The following is a 25519-nucleotide window of genomic DNA, read 5'->3' as shown; positions in this document are numbered from 1 at the left end:
ACATAACAACCAAACAAACACACACTATCACCATTGTTCGAAAATTATCGGTCTTATTTTATTGAGTATCCCAGCAAATAGTTTTGTTTGCGATTTAATTGGCTAACTAGTTATCGTGTGATCGATAAGTCGGTCCTATGTAATGGTTGCATTCCGTACAGTTCAAACATGATATATAATTAATACTGTAATGTGTGATGAATTGTCATTGATTTTACCAGTTAACTCAATTATTAAAAATCCGATTATTTTAAATAAGCAAAACATCCTCCGAAACCTATTCGTCTGAAATTTGATGAATCGGGTCCGTCGATTCGTACGCAAATGGATAAACACGGTGACCTACGAGTTTGGGGACAGGTAAATGAATACCCATTTAATACATCAAAAGGTTTGTAATACACGGTTTAAGACACACGTTTATTTATATCTTGAAATTTCTTTTTTTCTTTAATTAGCTTATACAATTGCTTGTTCAGAACGTTTTTTTTATCAAACATATTTTATAGTTTTATTTTGCAATAATAATGTGGCTGGTCTATTTTGATCACGTGACCCTCCATGGTACAAATTTGAAACCTATTCAATACTAACGCCGCGTCAATAATTTCACTTTTTCGTCTTAGCATAAACACACCGACTCAAAACAACTTCCACTCTAACCAACAAGTTAACCTTGACCATCGGGTGTAGATACACCATACTTTTAAGAACGCAACAAAGATACCACATGAGCTGGACAAACAAAACAGCAAAAGCACCATCACTAAAATCTGCCACGCTTAAATATACTGTGTGTGACTATACTTTCCAAGTTTCCAAGTTTTATTTTTCAAACAACTCAGTTCATGTAACATGACAGCATGAGCATGTGAAAAAGAAATACATAATAACAACGAGGCTGTTGTAAAAAGTTAACATTCAAAGAGAAGTACAAAGCAAATAAAACGGGAGAGACATATGTTATACAATGCTTTATATGAATATGTCGAGAGTTATAGAGTATTGGATACATGTGTTATTGTACAGTACAAATATATTAACATTTAGAACAGTTTTACTATTTCCTGCACAAATTTACACAACGTTTTGTATTTCGACATTTGAGTGTTACACATACACACTAGAGATTTAAATTTGATGACATTCGGATTGATATAGTATTTTTTTTATCAATAAATCGCTTTCTGCTATTGGTTAAAGCTTTACATTCAAGTAGATAGTGATATTCGTCTCCAATGCTACTGTTTGCTTGATACAAAGGACACTTCCTCGATGACATATCAAGTCCAATCCAGCTTCCTGTCTCAATAGGAAGACGATGGTTTCTGGTTCGAAATTTAATCATAAACTTTAACAATTTGTAAGGTGAAGTTTTAAGATAGTTCTCAATTCCGAACTCGTTCTTAAACAATTTATAGTTGTTGCATTTACTGGAAGTGTTAACAATGCCATACCATTCATTTAAAAACAAATCTATGAGTTTCTGTTTAACATTGCAAGTCAACCATTTATGATTTGGAAATATATGTGCATCCCATATATTATTACGACCACATTTTATGAATATTTTTTTGACAAAAGAAATCCATAAAAAAGCATTTCTACGTATGTTTACATCAAAAATATAATTACTTAACATTATCGTATACATAGTTGTTACTAATTTTGGGTACAATGGTGATACAATTTTTGTCCAATGAAATCATTCTAGTCTCTATGTCAATTGATAACGGTTTGACGCCTGTTTCACCGTATACTATGCAAGACGCGGTGCTTGACTTAACACATAAAATATATTTCAAAAAATTAAGTTGAACTCTTTCTAAAATTTCATTATTGCCATATCCCCAGCATTCACAACCATATAGAGGTATAGGTTTCATCATTTTATTGAACAGATCTATTTGCATATCAATCGGCAGGGCTAAATGCTTACATTTGCTTAGAAGGCAGTACATAGCTTTAAGTGCCTGCTTTGATATTTCAACCTTAGCTTTATAAAAAGAGCCACTGTTGCTAAATACTAATCCTAAATATTTAAAACTATCAACCGTGTCCAATGGATTGCCTTTATACAGAAATTGATAATTACGTCTTCTGCCTTTCTGAATAACTAGAATTTTGGTTTTAGAAGTGTTGACAGTCAGTTTCCATAGGTCACAGTATTGTTCATAAAGGTCAATAGCATTTTGAAGATCATCAGCTGATTTAGATATGATGACAGTGTCATCTGCATACAAAAGTACAAATAATTTCAGATAGGCGACCAAATTATTATCTAATGGGTGAGTATTACTACTGACACCGTGCAAAACTGTACTATTTCGAAAATATTCATACAGATCATCTAAATAATAAGAAAACAATAATGGCGATAAATTCTCGCCCTGGCGTACACCAATGGAGCACGCAAAGTAGGTTGAATGATTTCCATTAACAGACACACACGATTTTGCATGATTACACATTGATTTCACAACATCCAAAAACAGGCCGTTGATATTGTATGACATTAGCTTGAACCATAGTAAAGGTCTATTTATAGTATCAAATGCACCTTTGAGGTCTATAAAAGCACAGAATATTTTTTTTATGCTTTTGTAACAGTTCAATTATACAATTTAACACAAACATGTTATCAACAGTAGAATAACCCTGTCTAAAACCTGCCTGGTATTGATTAATTAGATCGTATTTGTCACCGAATTTCTGTAGTCTCGAATTTAAGACGGAGGTAAAAAGTTTTCCTATACAGCTTATATATACTTTCGAACAGTCTTAATTACATCCAGTAGCGGACGTAGGAGGGGTTTATTTTATACGTCACTCGGGCTAGGTTAAGTTTTATAAAAACATATTAGCATATAGCCGCCGCCAAATTTAAATATGTATATAAACAGGCCTGCCATTTTCGCCTTCTACCGCTGGTTATATGGGCACTACTTACTAAGAGAATCAATATGAATAAGGGTATCAACAATATGTGCAGTGTGCAAAAATGGCTCCGTTTGTAGATAGAACTTTATAACGTTGATAATATGCGTCGCTCCACGTGAGAAAATGATTCACCGATTTACTGGGCTCATGGAATATAAATTAGTATTGCATGGAAAAAATGTTAACTTTTTGTAAGATACTTATGCTTTTGTGTACAAGTTCTGCACCGTTTTGAACCGAATAATAGCCTACGGTTACGCACAGCGACCATGTTTCAGGTTTATACTAGCAAAGAGAAATTCGTGTACATGCATTTGTTTAATCTATTCAGCTTCAGCAAAACAATGTACATTTACAAACGGGACCTACAGTCACCAAACTTGGTAAAAATGATAAACCTGTAATTAAAATTAATCAGCATCAAACGTTTTCTTAACTGACTAGTATCCATTGACTTAGCCAACCCACTATTGTCAGCTTGTTGTCTATGCTACATCTTTATTAAAAAAAACAGTCGGCATGTTATTTGATAAGTAACTTGCGTAAAACAAGTCAAAGTGTCCAATTGATACGAAGTGAGGTGGTGGCGGTAATCTTGGTTCTTGTTGGAATAACACGCGTTTGTATTGAAAAACAAGACAGACATACGGACAGACAGACGGACAGACAGTTCATTTCTACTTGTACAATGTGCATCGTCAACAACATATATGTTTATAATGGTCAATGTCAGCGTACATGCATACTAGAATAATTATACCATTTAAAGCAATTTTAAGCACATTACATTCTGTTTTGTCTGTATATGCGCACTTACCGGAAGTACTTTACAATAGGTCTGTTTACAACGTTAAATATAATCAATAGCAAAGTCGATGCCATTGGGGTTATTTGGTTTCATTTTTGTCATTGAATGCATTAAAACATCATGGAAGGAACTATAAATATTTAAATAACCGTACACTTTTTTCACCTTTAACCAACCAAGTTGAGTTACAAAAACATGAAAGGTTGCAAACACATATCTTCCCGACACAATATTGTATACTTTCGAATGGGTACGAAATAAAAACATTTACACCAACTACATGTTTACTTGTGCTATGGAAATGAACAACATCAGTATATATAAGATACACAAATCTCAATTCCCAGGGAAAGATCCTGTATTTGACGTTAGAGGGAGCGTAACTTATGGGGCTACAATATTGACTTGCGCATTTAAAGGGTTGTCGGGGGGGGGGGGGGGTCTGGAAGTAATCTCTCAAGAAAGAACTCTGGTTTCGCTAGTGATTTCAGTTTTCAGCGAATCAGCCGAATCAGGCAAATTACACCAATTCGCAGACTCATTTTTACGTGCGTTATCGTTTTAATAACACATGTCCGTGAATAAAAGCATGGTAATACTTCCTCAGACTACCTTTCATATCAATAGGTTTTGAAGCTGAATGGTTTGTGATTTTAAAAACGATAAAATAGCTTAATTTTAGATGTTGCAAGGACATGTCTTCTATTCCAAAGAGAAACTTTGGTGAATTAAAACAGTTGGCCCATCTTTTAAAGCCCGACCTTCGAATTGCACTAGCTGCTGATGCCGCATTCGGATTATTCTTAGAGTTAAACGGTGAAATGGTAAGAATAGACCAAGATTTAAAACAAAATATATAATTATGTTACCACTCGTTTGTTAGTATCGCTGTAACCATTCACTATTGTATTTATGTAAAGCCTTTGCTCACATTGCAATAGTAACACTGATGTGCTTTGCACATTATCTTCTAATTTTACATTAGTATTCATTGATGTAAATTGATAATAGCAAAACATATATAGCCGTGGTTGTGGTATAGAAAATGCTAAAAGAATGGTTATTTGTAACCTGAATGCGTTTTTATTTCATGTGATAATTGAAGCAAATGCATGTTTTAAAAATGAAACATTGTTTCACAATACATCTCATTGGCCTAAAACCTGAAGAACATATGAACAATATGTACTATATTGTCAAAAAGCGCTATAAACGATATTTTAAATAATCTACTTAAGATTTCGTTGACAAATGTATGGCCAAGTGCGTATATCGTAGTGATTAGACGGTTATATTTGAAATCAAAATCACGGGTGTGTGTGGGGGGGGGGGGGGTGGTCGGTTTATCTTTAAATTCAGGGAAATGCAATAACTCATTGTTATGACAATCGCCAACACATGTAGCTTATTACTTTTGACCTATGATCTATGGCCTATGACGCGTGGCTTATTTGATAAAAACAGTACTTAAGAACATTGTATTTTAAATTTTAAACTAATGTAACAACTGTAGCTGGACAATAACAGGAGTGCCGAGTACGCTTTTTGAATGATATTGTCACTAAAACTTTTAGTACAGCAATAAAAATTGTAGATACTTTCTATTATTTAAAGATTGTCATTTCCATCGAACTTCTGTTTCATCTAACTGTTCATACTGACTGCTTCCTAATGGTTAAACGTTTTGCCTTACTCAGTTAAAAACAAAAAGGTTTGGTTTCTTCAATGGGGTAGTTTGGCACTCTTCTGCCACCTCCTTGTCTCAACTCAACTTGCTTGTTCTGCCATCTACTGTAATTTAGCCAACTAAAATAATGTTCATTATGTTTGTTCCGGCAGTGTTTTTTGTTCTCAGTAGAATCTGCTGTATCAGCCTGTAATAGAAATGTATTTTAGCCGAGATCTTAAACAAACTATATATCAATACAATCTAAATAAAGAGCAAAATACAAACTGCAATGACTTTATTAGAGAAGAAAAAGATATTTAATTTATATATGTATATGCTGTTAGTAATAATATGCACTTTCTTTCCAAATGATAACACAATTTTATCGGGTGCTCAGGTATCAAAATTTACAATTATTTACAGTAGCTCAATGTAATCACAAGCTTAAGTCTACATAGGGTATCTTAAATAAAGTGAACTTTTATTCCATCTTAGAGGTTCAAAAACTGCATTTTTTTTTTCGCCGCAGTGCGCTAGAATTACAAGAAAGTAACCGCTCGGGCGTGCAAAGCTATTTACACTGAAATTGCACAAAATTATTTTGTTGCATTGTAGTTGTCTTAAACAATATGGCACACATTAATATTAAGTTTGTTGGCCATACCAGTAGGTATTGAATTTTTGATGTTTAAACATATGAACACACAATAGTATTGCTCGATACCGTTTCATTTACGTAAAGATTTAACAGAACTTTAATTCATATATTTTAAGATGTTATGGTGTCTAAGACTACCTCGAGATCACCATGCTCGTGCATATATACAAAAAGAAATGCATTAAGGTAGTTGTGATGACTTTAGTTCCTCAGTTGACTTTCAAACTCACTATCGTTAATCAACTTGTCAAAAACGCGATCGCATTTTACAATTAGCTTTGTTCCATATTTTTGTGAGTTTTGGATGCCTAGTATTAAATGAAAGGGTCTTATGGGTGGAATATATATATATAAGAAACTTGGAAAATTGATTGTCGTATACTAGGAGATTAAAAAGCAAGCCATTTCATGTCGGATTTCTGTAAAAAAAAAACTTGCATATTTATTGTGCATAAATGTAAACTATAGGCGATTCCAATTTAATGATATATTATGTTATATTCTCATCAGGTATCAGCATGTTATCTTATAACGATGGCATGCCTAAAACACTCGTTAAAGTTAAGGTTTATTAATTCATAAACCGCACTATTTACGACTTAATGGGCTAGTATATTATATCGACAACGAGTAACCCGGAAGCCTATTTTCAAGGACGTAACCAGTCGGGTGTGCAAAACTGTTTGCAGGGAGGTTGCCACATTTGTTCTGTTGCAAAGTTTTGTCTAAAACTAGCATTCAAACTCTTGCAAGCACCCGTTAACATAAGGCAAAAAAAAATGTTTGCTTAGGGTAACCTTCCCAAAATTTCTAGGTTGGGTAGGTCGGGATTTTTTTTTCAAAATCTGTCGTAAGTTCAGAGTGTTTTCTTGCACATGGCAGTCTTTCCTACATTACTGTCACTGCGTGACTTTGTTTTATCATATAAACAATAATTCCGATTAAAATCGTAACTCTCTATTCGCTAACGAATACTTTTTTTGCTCAGAAACGGAAAAAATAGTTAGGGTCGGCGCATTTTTATAGGTAGGGTCGGGTTACCCGAAACAGACATATTTTTTAGGCCTAATTATATGAGGAATTTACCTCGTTGGATTTCTCGGTAGGTGTTCCATTTTATTGTTTTATCTAAGTCGTTTTGGGTTTTAACAGTTTGCAGATGAACAAACTGAAACTAAATTGTATAAAGTTAGACTTCTATAGAAAGCATGCCCATGTATCTGTAAAAAAATATTTGCACTCTCATTTTATTTCTTCTTAATTTTAAAAGCTGCACTCTCACCGATTTACCGTGTTTCCAACTTTTTTATTTTTTTTTCTTGGAATTAGCAAATTTTGTCTAAATATGTTATAGTTTTGAAGAAAAATAATATCAGGTTAGCATTATAGTCACAAATACAATTAATGTCGCGACATGGGGCTGGTAAAATAACGGGGCGTTCGTCAACTTGTGCCAAAATACCTTTGAAAGATAGTAAATATGCAGCTGCATCATTTCACATAATGATGACAACCGTAAAAATAAACTATACACCTGATAAAAAAAATTAAAACTATAACAAATCGAGTGTTTAGTGCAACCTTTTTTACATTAATCCGTATTGCACTTAGCCCTCGAGGCGAGGAGAAAGAAAATCAAAACCTTTAAACTTAAACTCACTCTCTTTTTGAGGTGAATTAGTAGCGTTTCAACGTTAATTCGATTTGAACAAAATCCCAATAACATTAGCGTACAAAGCATTTTGTACATTTATATTTCGGTATTAATATGAATCCTTTTCAATCTCAATAATGAGTCCACGGTTGAAGAATATCAGTTTGAGTGCAAAGAGGCTCGTCTTCTTAAGCTTACTCAACTCTTAAGCACACCGAAACATTCGTCAATCTTATGGGTATTGACTTACTTATTGTGCATTATTGATTTTGAACGGTTTGCATATTATAGATCACAATCTATAAATTTCTAATAAATTATAATAAAGTTAATGAGATGTATTCAAAGATAATAAAAACAACATAGATTGTCGTAGACATTGGTTTTGCTTTGCTTTATATTGAATCCAACCGCAGAAGTTTAGATAACAGATTTATATTTAGATTAAATAATTGCTCAACGTTTCAAATGCGGGTATATCAACAAAATGGTTTGAATGTGTAATAGGATGCTATTATCCAAGCATAATTAAGAACATTTTAGTCAAAATAAATTGCGGCAATGTAATACTTGACAACATTTCTTATTTTCTTTCGAAAAAAAAGCAAATAGAAATTATTATTTCATACAAGTTTTATTTGAACTAAAAACCGGATTTTTCATAACCAAGCAATCCTCATATTAACATGTTTCGATGTTTAATTTCAAAACACAACAACAAGAACGTAAACTTCTAAGTATTAGTTCACCGATCTGTTATTGAGAATCTGTATAAAGAAATACATCCAAAATGTCGTTTATCATTGATCAAACGACGTCGCGCTTGTCCATGAAGACCGCAACAATGAAGTAAAAATGACGACATAGCACCGAGCGATTCATGTAAAATGAACGTTAGAATTCTGTATATAAATTTTAAGGAAAATGTAATCCAGAAGAAAACATCATTGAAGTTGACCTATGCTCTTTTATGCTTGTACTAAAGCTGCACTGAACGTTTTGACAACTTTTTTTTTATTTTAGAATACAGAACATTTCTCGTCCGATTTAAGTTGAAATTAAAAACAAAATTTCAAAGTCCAATAGTTTTATTAATTGTTTTTGAACATCAATTTTACATATAAATCCCCAGTGTGCAATTTCATTAAAATCAATACCAAATTATAAGAATAATAATAAGATGTAAATTATTTTCCCTTTGTTATAATGTATTAACCGCCAGGTGGCGTTTACAAGCACGAATATGTGCGCATATAGATGCAAAGGCATTCAGCTTTAGAGAACCGATGCGTTAACATCGATTTAATTGATTGTAAAAAACTTACAAAAAATTGTTTATGAGACTTCTATCACTGTGAGGGAGCAAGAATTGTGACGTCACCACACATGTGTACGACCACGGCGATCTTGACACAACAAAAGGTATGTTTGTGTATATTTTCTTTACTAAATTGAATCAAATTAGAACAATACCTAGCCCATGGTACGCCACATGATTTCCGCTTTCATTTGGTAAACTGTCTGTTATTCTTGTTGTTGTAGTTTTTGAGAACATTCAAAAACAAATTTGGAATCGGCGATGCAGACGACCACACATTTTGTTTATCTTGCAAAAAACAATGATAAATCGGCTAATTTCCAATGGTTCTTTACAAAAAGTTATATAAACAGTAAATATATACCATTAACAATACATTTTCAAGGCGAAATGATGTTTTTGAAAGAAATCGTACAATATTAAATTATGCAAACGACCACACTCGAGAATTTTAGGCGAACGACCACACTTTTTTTATCTAATTTTGATAAGAGTGCGAATAAAGCTTCAAATACTTTATTTGTTAATGTGTATAGTATTTATTTTAGATGGAGAGTCGACAACCTCAGGTCTGCAGATATTGTGGCAAGGTCCTTCCGAACATTTTAACACTGCGGCAGCACGAAACAACACATACATTAATAGAAAACTTATTGTATTTTCTAACAATATTTTGTTTTTGAAAATTATCGCCGTATGTACATAACCAGGAAGGCATTTTCAGAACTGGTTTAGTAAATTCCTGCTTTTGTTTGAGGCGATGGGTTTTTAGCTCGACTATTCCAAGACTAACGAGTGCTATCCTACTCACCCTAGCGTCAAACTTTGGTTAAGGTTTTGCATGTAAGCACCTTTAAGTCATTATCTCAGCAAATATACGTATTGCATTGAAACTTCAGACAGGCGTTTCCAACTATCCAACAGACTTAATTAATCAAGTAAGATAGCTCCAGTTTGCATAAAATATAAATTATGGCCCTTTATTATTCGACTAAAAGATTCTGGTTAAGGATTTGCATATATACCAAAGCTTTGCAATCCAAACTTAAAAGCGATGGAGCAGTTGAGCGCACTGTCTCTGTGACAGCTCTTATTATAAAAGATCACTGCACTGTGATTAATTTCATTTTTTGTGATTTTTTTCAGAACTTTATTAGTAAATTCTTGTATTATTTTAAGTCGATAGGTTAGCAATAAAGATTAATCTAGGTGATTCATTTCACTTTTTGTGATTTGCTCTGTGATTACATTTGTATGTTTATATGTTTACATGTAAACAGCCTGATCAGTATAACATGCTATATCAATCTTATAAATGCGATTGTTTCACAAACAAATGCGGACATTTTTTGTTTCATATTGATGTGATTTATACTCTGTGTTTACTGTGATCCGTTTGTATTTTTAAAATAAAGACAATAAACGTTATCAAATTTCAGTTTTATTTGATTATTCTTCACTATTGTTGCCATATAACAACACTGATTATTGCCATATAAGTGACGTGTCAATAAAGAATAAAGGCACAACACATATTTAATCAAAAACAACTTGTTATTGAGTAATGACTTCACATGTCATTCGCCGGCTATAAATGAACTACCCAGTAACATTTGAAGTTCCATATGATCATATCGATAGTCAACATTGAATGTTTAGGAATCTCATTTATGATGTAACTAACGTTTTTCAATCATTTCTCCTCGCATTTTCCCTTCTGACACCCAGTGCCCCTTTTTGTAATAAATTTCGATCCAAATATACTGTACCACTCTTCTTCCTTTTCGTCGAAGGTATATCGAACATACAGTCCCTAAAATTGTGTGGATGAGATAAATTAAATGTATGTTTTTTTCATCTTACAATACAAACATTGGTGTTTTAACAAGTTTAACGATTGACAGACTTAGAGAAATAGGTGTCATGTGATTTGGGTGGGTTTTAGCCCTATCAAATGTGCGTAAGATCTTGGCATCCGAAAATTGCCCTAGTATTTCTTTTCATACTAGACACACATCCTAGAGTGACTTTATCAGCATCTTACTTGACAATCATCTCCTTTACAATGGTCGAATGCCTCGAAACGCATGCCGCACAATCTCGGTCACATTCTGGTGTTGACATGTCGGATTTGTCGAGAAGATTATACACGTGTGTGCGTCCTGTGTGGATACAAATGTCCTACGAGTAGAAAAAACATTGAGATCACGAAGGCTTTATTCGCACCCCCTTCGAATTTAATTTAAAAAGTGTGGTCGTTCGCCTTAAATTCTCGAGTGTGGTCGTTCGCATAATTTGATATTTTAATATTGCCATCAAAACCATCAATACTCCTTGCAAAGGTACTCTAAATGGTATATATTTGCTTTAATAAGTGTTTTTCGTAAAGAACCAGGTGAAACTAGCCGTTGTATTATTGTTTTTGCAAGATATACAAAATGTGTGGTCGTCTGCATCCTCGATTCCAAATTTGTTATTGAATGTTCTCATAAACTACGACACCAAGAATATCAGACAGTATACCACATGAAATCGGAAATTATGTGCCGTACCATGGGCTAGGTCTTGTTTTAATTCGATTCAAGATAATAAAGAAAACATCAAAAACATACGTTTTGTTGTCTCAATTTCTCCGTGGTCGTTCGCATTTGTGGTCACGTGATTGTTTTTGCTCCCTCACAGTGTCTATAATAAGCATTGTTCAAAATGGTTTTGAAATTATTGATTTCTATAGGAGGTTATAGAATGGTATTCAGGGTTTTGAATATTGGCTGTCATTATTTGTAATCAACTTCATTCAATGAATTGAAAATTCAAAATGGAACGGTTAAAGGAACATATTGTAGATTGATGCAAAATACTATGTTTTAATGTGAATGCATATTTATTTTACCCCTGCTTTACAAAGTAATGTTTGGGCTATATAGGAATCAGGCACGTCGTCACGTCCGTCCGTCGGTCCGTCCGCCCCATTTTTGTCCGGTCCATATCTTTCTTATTCATGGTCGGATCTTAAAATGTTAAGCAGAAATCAACGACATACCATGACGTGTCGCGAACAAGACCCGTGTCCCTAACTTCAATGTCATGGTCACAGCAGTTCTGTATCAAATATGTTTTTTTTCTATATAATCCTAACTAATAACAGTTCTTGTCCGGTCCATTGTCTTTGTTATACATATATAATGTTGGAATTTAAATAACTTATCCAGAGTCACCACCATATCATGAGGATATGTCACGTACAAGACCCGTGTCCGTACGTTCAAGGTCAAGGTTACAACAATGCTATGGTTTGCTTAATAAACGTAATTGATGTCAGTTCGTGTCCGAATCATAACAGTTACATTGATGGTCGGATTTCAAAATTGTATTGCAGGAGTGACCACTATAGCATGAGGCGTGTTGCATACAAGACCCATGTCTCAACCTTCAATGGCATGGTCACAGCATGTTTCGGGGAACTTGTATGTGTTACTATATAAGCTTTACTGTTAATAGTACGTGTCCGGTCCATATCTTTCTCACTCATGGTCTGATAAAAGACATGGTTTTTTATCATTAAATTCAAATAAGTAAAACATGATAATGCAATAAATAAAGTAAAAATCATCAAGTTGAATCTGTATTCCGGCCCTTTAAAGTTAATTTACAAACTGCACATTTTTTACTTGACAACGCGCAACCCGGTTGCATTTCTCCGGGTAAATCAATCGGGCGTGCAACGCTGCTTGCACAAAAGTTGCACACATTCCATTTTGTCTTCAACTTACAGACACACGTTAAAATAATATTTGAAATTTAGCTAGTTGGACTAACCGGTATGTGCTCTTTTTTAGTTTCATCTTAAACCTTTTGGGTTTTAACAGTTTGCAGATGTAAAACGTTAAGTTTGTAGTATTTAACAAAACGTTTTTTTTAAACTGTACGATATTTAAGTTTCCATCAATATCATTATACAACGCGGGTGCATCTATACAGCAACGAACTGCATTTTCTTCTTATGTATATTTCTTTATATTTGACAATACAAACACAATAACAAAGACATGAGTCAAATTCTATGATATTGTCTTTACAATACAAGTTATTACAATGTCATCATTGCCTTACTACTTATGTACAGAGAAAACTAACTTTCATTTTGCATGAATCGCTCGGCGCTAAGACGTCATTTGTTTACCTTATTATTTAATATTGCACTCTGCTTGGACACTCGCGACGTCATTTGACCAATGGCAAACGACGTTTCGAATATCCGCCGTTCCTTTACTCAGACACTGATTGTCAATAACAGATTCATAGCCTTAATTCTTTGTATTAAAGTTTTATTTTTTTTTAAACATTGACCTGTGTGAATATGAGGATTGAATTGCTGATTGAACAATATAAACTTTGGTGTTTTTTTTTTTTTTTGAAAAAAAAAATAATTGTCAAGTATTACTTGATCATGACTAATTATATTTGATTACGAGACTATCGAGACGAAAGAATAGTTATATAAAATTACCCATTTAAACAACGGCAGCACGGACATTTTGCTGATTTACGAGCATTCGTTAATTTGCCTTGTTAAACCAATCTTGATTTTCAGAAAATCTATCTATAGCACTGCGGCATGGATACAATATTAGATATAACAAAATCAATATCTATGCCATTCTATGGGCTTACTTCACTCTTTGGATGTATCTCATTTACTTCATTGTATTTTATTGGAATTCAATAGTTCCAATCCTGTACAGTAAATAAGTCAATACCTGTATGGTAAGGAATGCCGTTAGGGCCATCGCCGGTGAATGTGTTGATCTGAAACGCAATACTCGATAGTAAGATTATTAAAACGCGAAATCGATACAGGACAATGATGAAAAACGCGAAATCACAACAGTTCGATATCGAAAACGCGAAAGTACGATAACGAAAAAGCCACAGTACGTTGATGAAAATGCGACAGTACGATAACGAACACGCAACAGTACGTTGATGAAAACGCGACATTACGATAACGAAAAAGCGACAGTAAGTTGATGAAAATGCGACAGTACGATAACGAACACGCAACAGTACGTTGATGAAAATGCGACATTACGATAACGAACACGCAACAGTACGTTGATGAAAATGCGACATTACGATAACGAACACGCGACAGTAAGTTGATGAAAATGCGACAGTACGATAACGAAAACGCGACAGTACGTTGATGAAAACGCGACATTACGATAACGAAAAAGCCACAGTACGTTGATGAAAATGCGACAGTACGATAACGAACACGCAACAGTACGTTGATGAAAACGCGAAAGTACGATAACGAAAAAGCGACAGTAAGTTGATGAAAACGCGACAGTACGATAACGAAAACGCGACAGTACGTTGATGAAAATGCGACAGTACGATAACGAAAACGCGACAGTACGTTGATGAAAACGCGACAGTACGTTGATGAAAATGCGACAGTACGATAACGAACACGCAACAGTACGTTGATGAAAACGCGAAAGTACGAGAACGAAAAAGCGACAGTAAGTTGATGAAAATGCGACAGTACGATAACGAACACGCAACAGTACGTTGATGAAAACGCGACAGTACGATAACGAAAAAGCGACAGTAAGTTGATGAAAATGCGACAGTACGATAACGAACACGCAACAGTACGTTGATGAAAATGCGACATTACGATAACGAACACGCGACAGTAAGTTGATGAAAATGCGACTTTACGATAAAGAAAACGCGACATTACGACACGGTACGATGATGATAATGCGTTAGATACTATCGTGTTTTCACCATCGTACTGTCAGGTTTTCACCATCGTAGTCTCGAGATATCGCGTTTTCGTTATCGTAGTATCGTACTATCCGTTATTATAATAACTTTATTTAAAGAAGGTAACACATTAAGACATAGGCATCATATTATAAATAAACATAACACACGTCTTGTAGACACGTACAATGCGGCCTTCTGAAAGAACACACACACACAAACACACACACGCGCGCGCGCGCGCGCACGCACGCACGCACGCACGCACGCACGCACGCACACACGCACACACACAGGCACACACACACACGCACACACACACACACACACACACACAGTAAAGAAGATGTGTTGCAAAAAATGCTCAAAACACAAATAAGAAAACACATTTCAGTACCGCAAAAATACATATTGTTAAAAAGCATTATTACATTTTTTTTCATCGTGGCCTATAACTAAAATAAATGATCGTTTTGACATAAAACAATGCTTAGAATGGAATTGTAAGCATAAATTTATGTCATTTCAGAAAGGTACGTATTAAAATGTAATACGAAAACAGAAACAAACATGAATATAATTATCATCTTACTTTCGCGTTATCATCATCGTACTGTCGCGTAATTACACTCGTACTGTCGCTCGTAATGTCGCGTTATCATCATCGTACTGTCGCGTTACCATCATCGTACTTTCGCGTTATCACACTCGTACTGTCGCGTGTACAGTCGCGATATCATCATCGTAATGTCGCGTTATCACCATCGCACTGTCCCTCGTACTGTCGCGTCATCATCATCGTACTGTCGCGTTATCACACTCGTACTGTAGCTCGTAATGTCGCGTTATTATCATCGTATTGTCGCGTTATCATCATCGTACTGTCGCGTTATCACTCTCGTACTGTCGCGTTATCATCATCGTACTGTCGCTCGTACTGTCGCGTTATCATCATGGCACTGGCGCGTTATCATCATCGTACTCTCATGATATCATCATCGTACTATCGCGCTATCATCGTCGTACTGTCGCTCGTATTGTCGCGTTGTCATCATCGTACTGTCGCTCGTCTGTCGCAATATCATCATCGTACTGTCGCTCGTATTGTCGCGTTATCATTGTCGTACTGACGCGTTATCACACTCGTACTGTCGCTCGTATTGTCGCGTTATCATCATCGTACTGTCGCGTTATCATCATCATCACACATTCCTCTTCTTTTCTTTGTTGACATTCAAACATGCAACTTATGTCAGTCGAACATATGTTAAACGCTTAAAATTCACCTCAAAACGAAGTGTATTTTTGTCTATTGCGAAAGGGTGATTGTCCATCGTCGTCCGTTCTTCTTTAGCATTTACCTTATAACAAATTATCCCACTAAATCACTGCGACGATTTCAACCAAAATTCACAAGAAAGTTTCTTGGGTGGTCCTCATCCAGATTCCTTCAATAAAAGTGGTTCCATGCAGAACTCTAGTTGCTATGGCAACCGAAAGTAAAAACTTTGAAAGACTTCTTTTCCGAAACCACTGCCCCGATTTCAAAATGATTTCACAGAAATGTTCATTTGGTACGCTGGTATCAAATTTCTTTACCCCATGAAGTTTCGTAAAAAAAACATGGTCGCCAGGGGGCGGGGCTCATTAACTGTGTCTATATGGAAAACTTAAAATTTTCCTTCTTAGAATCGCGTGACCGATTTTAAAATAATCACAGAAATGTTCCTTTGCTCTGTCAAATTCCTTCACCACATGTAGATCCATATAAAAACCATTGCCGCAAAGACAGGTTACTTTTCACAATATGTCTTTATGGAACACTTTTTAAATCTTCTCTTCAGAACTATTGGACCGATTACAAAATTATTTCATAGAAATGTTTCTAATGTGACCTTTTGTCAAATCCATTCACCCAATGGTGATTAAAATAAACCACGGCCGCAAGCCTAGTTTTCACGGTATGTTCGTACGGAAAAAATCGCTTCAGAAACCACTGGCCTTATTACAAAATATTTTCACATAAATGTATGTCCATTAGGTCACCCTCTGATCATTTTTTTACTTTCTTTATAATTTTTTTTTTTTGTGTTTTGAAATAAAGAAGATAATAACTCTAAACGTCATTAACCTAATGTATTGAACTTAAATGTAGGAGTAAAGGCCCTTGATATATCTTTAAACTGATACATATTTTTTACGTTTTTATATGCCCTTTTTAAAAAACAACGGGACGGATAACAAGCATTTGTCCACTCATCACCAAATTTGGTCAGAATGTGAATGGGCATGTAACCTTGGACGAGTTCGATAACCGAGATGATGTTGTCATTCAGAAGTTATTGCCCTTGAATTATAGAAAATCTGGAGTATAATTGAAGTTTTACTCAGGTCAGCAATATAAGGCCTTCTTAACTCATGTGTTTAAACTAAAAACGTTTTGTTTTTCTTCAACCTCGTCTCTAGAGCTAATTTCAAGACGGTCGGAACTCAAACTATAGAAATAGAAAGGGTTACATCGTGCGATAAGACCTCTATTTGTAGTTTTGAAAAAATAAAAATCGGGTCTAGCGACAAATTGTACAGTTATCGCCATGGTGCAAAAATTAATGCAGCTGCATGTTTACAATCTTTTAAAGGTTTTCGCAGAAAAAAGGATGAATCCAACACAGTTAGGGATTCTGCTAATTATAACAGCAGCATTACACTTTTGCAACGCACAAGTTGACGAACGCCCCGTTATCTTACCAGCCCCAGTTCGCGGCATTGATTGTATTTGTGACTACAATGCTAACCCTTGTCGCTGCAATTTTGAAGTTGAACACCTTTTGACCATGATATACCAGGAGGATGGTAAGACATACCTTGTTGAACCGTTTGAAGGACAACTGCGTTTAAAGGGCGAAAATAAAACCATTCTGAATGCAAGTCAGGCTGAACAAGTGATTACTGCAGACGGAAATGGTTCAAGACTAGTTATTGGAATCAACGGAAAGTTTCCTGGCCCGATGATTGATGCGTACGAGAATCAAGAAATAGAGATAACTGTTGTCAACCGATTCCATACGGACAGTGTAACGATTCATTTCCACGGTCTCCATCAAGTCGGACGGCCATCGATGGACGGAGTAGCTTTCGTCTCACAATGCCCCATTCTTCCCGGACAAACTTTTGTGTACAAGATCAAAGCAAGCCCTCCTGGAACAAGTTATTATCACGCTCATATCGGGGACCAGAGAAGCATGGGCTTGTATGGGCCTCTTGTTATAAGGAAACCCCAAAGCTCTGATCAATTCTTTGGAGATATAATAGTCACTCTCCAGGACTGGAATCATGATATGGATTCGGAAACAGCGTATCAACGAATGATAACCGAACAGTTTGACAGCGCAGGAAACACGCTCCCTACAACGTTTTCAGTAGATAATGGTAAATTTAGCAGGTTTGCATTTCATTCTGGTCTTGTAAATGGTAAAGGAAGGTATTGGTATTCAAAAAATTCACACAACAATGCGACCCTTGAAAGATTTATTGTTCGAAAAGGACAAAAGTTTAGGTACAGAATTATTGGCGCTCAAACACTCTATCCAATGAGAGTGTTCATACAAGGACAAACTCTTTCACTTAGGACATCAGACTGCTATAATCTTAAGCCGATAGAAGTTCAGTCAATAATTGTACATCCGGGTGAACGGTACGATTTCACGTTTAGTTTTGGCAGTGCTTCAAGAAAAGAATACCTGTTGATTGCAGAAACGATTGAAACTCGTGATAGCCACAATAGCTACCATGCAGCTGAAGCAGTTATTGAAATTGAGGACTTTGAGGGACCACGCAACAATAACCCCGAGAACAACCGGACGGAAAAAGCATGCACTATTGGTGCAAAATGCGCTGTTTTTAATTGTCCATACGGTAGTCCGGGTACAGATATTCGAAACTGCCTCAACTTTAACCACGTCACAAACACAGAGCCTAACAGAGATCCTTCCAGTATTATGAGCATTGACGAAGAATACTTCTTCAACTTTGCTTTTCCCGGGAGGGGCTATACACCAGGGTCAGTGAATGGTCGAGAATTTGTGTCCCCTGTATCTCCAGTTTTAACACAGCCTGACTCACTGAAGACACAATGCGATGAAAATGACTGTACCAATGACATTTGCAAGTAAGTTTTATACTAGCAATTCCATTCACAGATAGTATAACATGTATATAATCTAGGTCATTACAGAGTATTATCTGAAAATGATGTTCGCAATAGTTTGTGTAAAATCTTAAAATAACCATTTAAGGGATGCCGATCTCACGGTAAAATTGTGATAATCATGTATTCTTTTCATGTTAAATGACAACATAACAAAAATAAATTATACAGCAAGATTTTTGTAACAAGGAAATGTATTAAAACATGTATTTACAATTTTCGGTTTAAATTATTAAATCAATCTTTTCAAGGTGCACATATGTCGTTGACCTACCAAAGGATAAGGTTATTCAGCTGATCTTTACTAACCTTGGCACTGGGTCGGGTTGGTCCCATCCTGTCCATTTACATGGTCATTCTTTCTTCGTAATGAAAATGGGGTTCGGTAAGCACCTTTTGATTTATCTATATATTTAAAAACAGCTGATATCGTTAGTTTTGCCGTGTGATTGCGGATTAATTGACTCTTATATCTCAAGGTTTAATAGGACAATTTATTGGTTCAGTGTAAGATCATGGTATATTTCACGAATGGGGTGGAGGTGAAATATATTGCGATCTTACACTGAAACAAACATTTTTTTCTTTTCATAATAAGCCTAAAAATACATTGGTTTTGTAGTTTTTCATAAAAACGAACCAAACTATGTTCTTCCCTTATAGGAATTTAGACAACATTTCAACTACATGTATTCAGCAATATGGTTATTAGCAACGAACAATACAATAACTGTTCTCTACAGGTGCATACGATGAAACGAACGGGCGTCTCATAAACGACACTGCAGACATCATGTGTACAGATTTGAACAACTTTTGCACGGATATGCGATGGACCAATTCTACTTGGACAGGTGGAAACATTCCTGACCTGAATAACGATCCTCCCCAAAAGGATACCATAGTTGTGCCGACCGGTAAGAGAATTGCTTTACTTCGCAGATACAATGATCTAGAATATTTGACGGATACAATGATTATTCAGAATAAGCTTGTCGTGAATGTTATATTAGTGGAAATCATGTCATATATTAATTTTCATCCGAATTCATCAGACCAAAAAAGTTGTTTAAATAAAACCGCGGTTGCCTTGAAAAAAATAAACAAGAGAAAAACAAATCGGTCATTTATATTCATCTTATTTCTTTAATACTTATTACATTTGTTCAAATTGTCAATAAAAATGAATATCATTTAAAACAATTATAAGTGTGTGTTTGCCATTGGCTAAGCACATAGAAACACGTAACAAGGCACAAGTATTTCTTTTAGGAAAGGATTTTTATCTGTCTGAATTCAACATTGACGCCAGCTGTCACAGGTTTTACATATACAGCTTAAAAACGATTTTGGATGTTGTTGTTGTTTTATCAAGTTATCAAGCACTGCCAATATTCCCGTTCATAATCGGTGTAATGAAATATAAGGGTCCACAGATAATCTACTATAAATGAGAGTCAACAGGGGGTTCAATGTAAATTATTTTTGCGGATTTTAAGTGAGGGACATGTGCAGTGTGGAACAAAATGGCGGATGCTTTTGGTGTTTTTTAAGGATATTTTAACCTGGTAAGTAGGATTATATCACTGTTGTCATAATATATATACGCCTACACGGAGGCCATACGTTTTACCCTATGTTTTGAGAGGCCTTAAGTTGAAATTTATTGAATGTATGAGCTGAAAGATTGGTTTTTAACAAAGTGAAAATAGAAGGTTGTTTGAGTTGAAACAGTGTGTTTAGTCAAAATATACCGTTCTTGTAAGACCTATTTTAGCTAAATTATTTTGAAGTTTTTGCATTTATTTCTTTACGGCGGCTTGTGCACTTAATATTGGTACATTATGGCCAGTTTTATGTTTAAACACCTTAAATTCAATAACATTTTAGTTAAAGCCTCTAGAAACAAACATGCTTTCGGACATGCGTATTTATATTAATGAACAACAATGAAATGAACTTACTTACAAGGTCAAAGTATCCTTCGAAACTACTTAAATACCCCCAAAAACCGCCATTTCGTTCCGCACATGTCCCTAACTTAAAATTCTGCCAAAATTACGTTGTACTCCCTGGTATATAATTTGACGTTGTACAGAAAGTGCCTCGTTCGCACTGCACACTCACTTTTGGCGCTTCTATGTTCTTAAAAACGTTAAACATACGCACTATTATATACATACACGCCATTAATTTGACGTTTTCTTTAGGCGGTTACGTTGTTGTTCGGATAGTAACAAACAACCCTGGTATGTGGTTCCTCCATTGTCACATCGACCTCCACAACACTAATGGAATGGCCATGGTTATCAATTCCGGACAAGGGTCGCATCCAGCAACACCTGAAGGATTTCCGACATGTGGCAATTTTCTGAACGATGGAGAATCGGATGATGGTGAGATATACTTATATTTACACTAAATGTGCGATTTTTCAAATGGGTACCAGTTTGTAAAACCGCGTGTTGTACTGTGATATAAGCTGTTAATGTTGTCGATTTATTTTATGATATTCAGAACATGTGAATATATGCGGTGTTTACATACAAATGTGCATATACGTATTTATTTCTTCGGCAGTTCATTGACAAAAAACGGTGGATTAAATTCTGAACAACTCAGTTTGAAACAGAGAGTTTATTGAAATATAATTTTACTATTTCACTCATTTGAGCTCGCTTTCTCTGTAAAAAAGAACAAAAACTTAATCCGGTCCGGAAAGAACATTGAATGACGTTGTTTCCGTTATAACGTCGTTTGGCTTAAATTTGACGCGATTTTACAATTAGAAGTCAATCAATTAGTATTTTTGATGAATTATAAGCATTGGATAAAGAGAAAAAAATCTATTTCAGTGTAAGATTACAACATATTTCAATTCGAACATTAACAACCAATAGTTCACTCCATGCAAAGCCACTCATGAAATATAGCTTTTATTGCTCTATCGGTGAAATATATTACTATCTTACACTGAAAGAAACAATTATCCTTTATATCAATACGCGTAATTGAAATAAATTTAAAGTATGCATCCATTTAACCAAAGTTCTAACGCATCACTTAGGGTTTTATTAATTACGAAAAGACGTACAAGGGTTTGCGAATTTATTTCATTGGCTAAAACAAATGTTGTTGTAACTTGAGGCCACAACCCATTTGTTCTCTTTGGCACATATTTGTAAATGTATGTATAATGTATTCAGGGGAGATAACTAAAAACAATGTATGATAGGAGTATGGTTCTTAAATAATACACTCTCTCTCTTATTGCCATTTATCTAAATTTTAGGTTTCATTTCAATCTATTTAGTATTTGCCAAGATATGGCCCGGAAAAGTACCCAGTTTTGAAATGGATCAGGTAAAGGGGAGATAACTAACAAATATGCAGGCATGATAATAGTTCGTTTGGACTGCTCTTTCTACCATTGCTTTATAACTATATTTGAAGCGGCATTTCATTCCCTTTACAATGTTCCAAGATATGGCCCGAACAAGCACCAATTATGAAACAATGATTGAGATGAGATTAACTTAATTATATGTACGATGATAGTATTACGGTTTTTGAACGTTTCACTTTCTCTCGTTACCATCTATCCACATACCAAGTTTTATTTAATCCAATCTGTAGTTTTGAAGTTATACTCCGAACAAGAAAATTATGACCCGGACGAGCACCGATAATAAAAAATGATTCAGAGGAGATAAGTGTTAACACATGTATGGTAGGAGTATGGTTCTTGTGCACTCTACTTCGCCGTATTGCCATCTGTCTAGGAACCAAGTCTTATTTTCATCCCATTAGTAGTTTTGTAGTTATTCTCCGGCCAAGGGCCCCTTCGGGGGCATAAAAATATCACCGTTGTTAAATTTCATTTATTATTTTTTGGATATTTTATCTTTTAGTCCTACATGAAATGCGATTTGCAATATGCAAAAACCTTTTTTTCACAAGCGTAATTCAAAACAACATAATTTTAAGTAGGAATCATAAATAAGATTGAAAGTAAAAGAAGCGGGTAAAAATGAAGTTCGTAAATTTCTACCAAATGGATGCATTTACCATCGATTTAAAACTGTGCGAACGTTTTTTTGTTTTTTAAATGGTGTAAGATCTGGTCCCAAAGTCCCTTATAACAGGATAAAACTAAGCTGACATTTGTTTTCTATATTTTGCGTAATTTACCTCATTAAGAGTATTTAGACTTTAAACAGGAACTATCTTTATGATTATCACTATAAACCACTTTTCATTTATCAAAACCAATGTGTTAGCATGTATTATTGCTTATTGAGATAAGCCTCTTGAGCCTGTTAAGCTTAAAAATGGATCGAGAAATTGAGGCCAGTCCTCTGAATAATCATAATCTTGAGTGAAGAAGTAAGATGAATATATCAATTCAAACTGCATTGAATGCTTTAGAACTTGGGCTGGGTGTACTGATATAGCACTTTCGATAAATATTAAGCGTATAGTTTCATTAAAGATTTCTAAAAACATACATACAATTCCACAAATAAATGTACATGTATTCGTATAAATTGTTGTATTTCCTAAGGTATTTTGTTACAATAAAGAAAATAAGTATATGGTGACAGTATGACTTCTTTTTCTTTTGTCACACGAATTTTGTTTTATCTCATGACTATAATTTGATGTACCGTTTATTTCAGAAACGAGTACATCACTCCCTGTATGGTCTATAGGAGTTATGATTGCACTCGGAGTTGTTTGCTTCATATTGATCGTCTGTATCATTTACCGCGAAGTAATGGGGCGGCGTAAGGAGCGGTATTTGGTTAGAGAATGAAATTGGCAATTTGTTAACATTTATATGCTTTATTAATCAACTCAACTCAACTATACTTTATTGTAAATGAAGGCCTCCGGCCTAGAATACAACATAACATTGTATATAGTATATAATTGAAACAGTGCACCCTTGATTTTTGATTATCTATCGGTTTTCAATAGCAATCATTATTTTTGACACATAGTATGCTACTTGCTTTAAAGTGTATTCATCTTTGGTACTTATAAGGTTAATAAATGTTCACTGATATGTCTGACCATTCAACCAATTAAAAAGGTAATTTGTTCTTATTTCCCCGTATTGAGGACACTCAAAAAAGGCATGACTCATTTTCAATGATCTGTACGTTCAGACGTGTGAGACAATAAAAACAGATGCGATCTTTACGCTGAACATTATAATGTCTGCCTAATTCTATTTTTAGTTTATGGTTAGAGCATCTAAATCGCGTTAGTGATCGTCTTATCTGAAATGGTATTTCAATGAATAAGTAGTTTTCAGGATTCAATAACGATTTAAAGCATTTATAAGTATCGCAGCGCGAAGAGCTATCGATATTGTTATGCCAACTTTGCGCCATACAGTCTGAAACGCGCTGTTTGAATGAATGTAAAAACATGGTCATGTCCCCGATATCTTGTGCAACCCAAACATACCCAAACCCAAACCTAAACAGCAAATCTTTAATACAAGTTGCCCATGTTCGTATTCCAATGTCGTCTAAGGTTTTCAGTTTACTGGAAATCTATGGTTTGGCATTTGCAGCATTGTACACCAATATTTAATACATTTATAATAATATATAGTGCAAAGTGGAAGACGTCCGCATTCACCCAATACCATGCTATTATTTATACAAGAATTAACACCCAAAAAGTATCTGCAGAACTCTACATGTGATCGTTCAATTATTTCACTGTGTTCATAGCCCCATATTTCAGACCCAAAGGTGAGTATTGGGGTGACCATGCTATCAAACAATTTAAAAATATCGGAATTGGTAAAATATCCAAATGGGTTTTGGTATTGTCTGATAGAGAGGCTAGCATTGCGAGCCTGTGATGCCAATTTTGTTTTATCTGCGGTCCATGATAATTTTGGTGTAAGTAATAAGCCAATGTATTTATAAATTGACACAGTATTGACTTCTTCACCGTTTAAAACCATTTCTCGTAATTGCGCAATGACCCCACATTCCTAAAGACAATAATTTCTGTCTTTTTAGGTTTACTTGCATGCCGGTATCATGGCAAACACTTGAATTTGCATTGAGTTGTGATTGAAGGTTATTTGCTGTATCCGTACAGTTCGCTATATCGTCAACATACATGAGACCAGGGACGGATCCAGGAATCAACGTTAGAGGGGGCGTAGCTTAGGGGCGCAACCTTTTGACATGCACCCCTACCTCTGAACCGAAAGTGTAGGGCATAAACTGTTTGCATATGGATTGGGGGTTAAGAAATCAAGAAAAATTAACAATTTGTAGTTGGAAATGGTGCATTATGGGCGTATTTTATTATTTTTTATCTCCTAAATTGACATAAAAAGTAAACTTTGACGATTTTAGAGGGGGCGCGCGCCGGATGCGCCCCCTCTAAATCCGCTAGTGGAGACAGTAAATATCTGGAATATTATTGGTAATAAAAATGCCATTCCTGCATTTTC

At 35.0% G+C, this 25519-nt stretch overlaps 1 protein-coding gene across 1 annotated transcript; it reads left to right on the top strand.

Annotated features, from left to right (window-relative positions):
- The first annotated feature begins 12772 nt into the window (after positions 1-12772).
- Positions 12773-25310, top strand: LOC128216983 (uncharacterized). The gene is made up of 6 exons (XM_052923753.1): positions 12773-12868; positions 17465-18993; positions 19284-19417; positions 19776-19949; positions 21243-21428; positions 23712-25310. Exons 2-6 carry the CDS (start codon positions 17483-17485, stop codon positions 23846-23848), a joined length of 2142 nt encoding a protein of 713 aa, XP_052779713.1. The 5' UTR covers positions 12773-12868; positions 17465-17482; the 3' UTR covers positions 23849-25310.
- Positions 25311-25519: the final 209 nt, after the last annotated feature.

Source organism: Mya arenaria, chromosome 14 (genome assembly GCF_026914265.1).
Source record: "Mya arenaria isolate MELC-2E11 chromosome 14, ASM2691426v1".
NCBI lineage: Eukaryota > Metazoa > Mollusca > Bivalvia > Myida > Myidae > Mya > Mya arenaria.
Note: the sequence above shows the minus strand (reverse complement) of the source record. Positions and strands in the feature narration are given on the sequence as shown.

Excerpts from the sequence above, each read along its gene's own strand:
- LOC128216983 (XM_052923753.1), top strand. The coding sequence starts at position 17,483 with ATGAATCCAACACAGTTAGGGATTCTGCTAATTATAACAGCAGCATTA. Across the intron at positions 18,994-19,283 it reads TGTACCAATGACATTTGCAA|GTGCACATATGTCGTTGACC; the intron begins GTAAGTTTTATA and ends AATCTTTTCAAG. Across the intron at positions 21,429-23,711 it reads CGATGGAGAATCGGATGATG|AAACGAGTACATCACTCCCT; the intron begins GTGAGATATACT and ends CGTTTATTTCAG.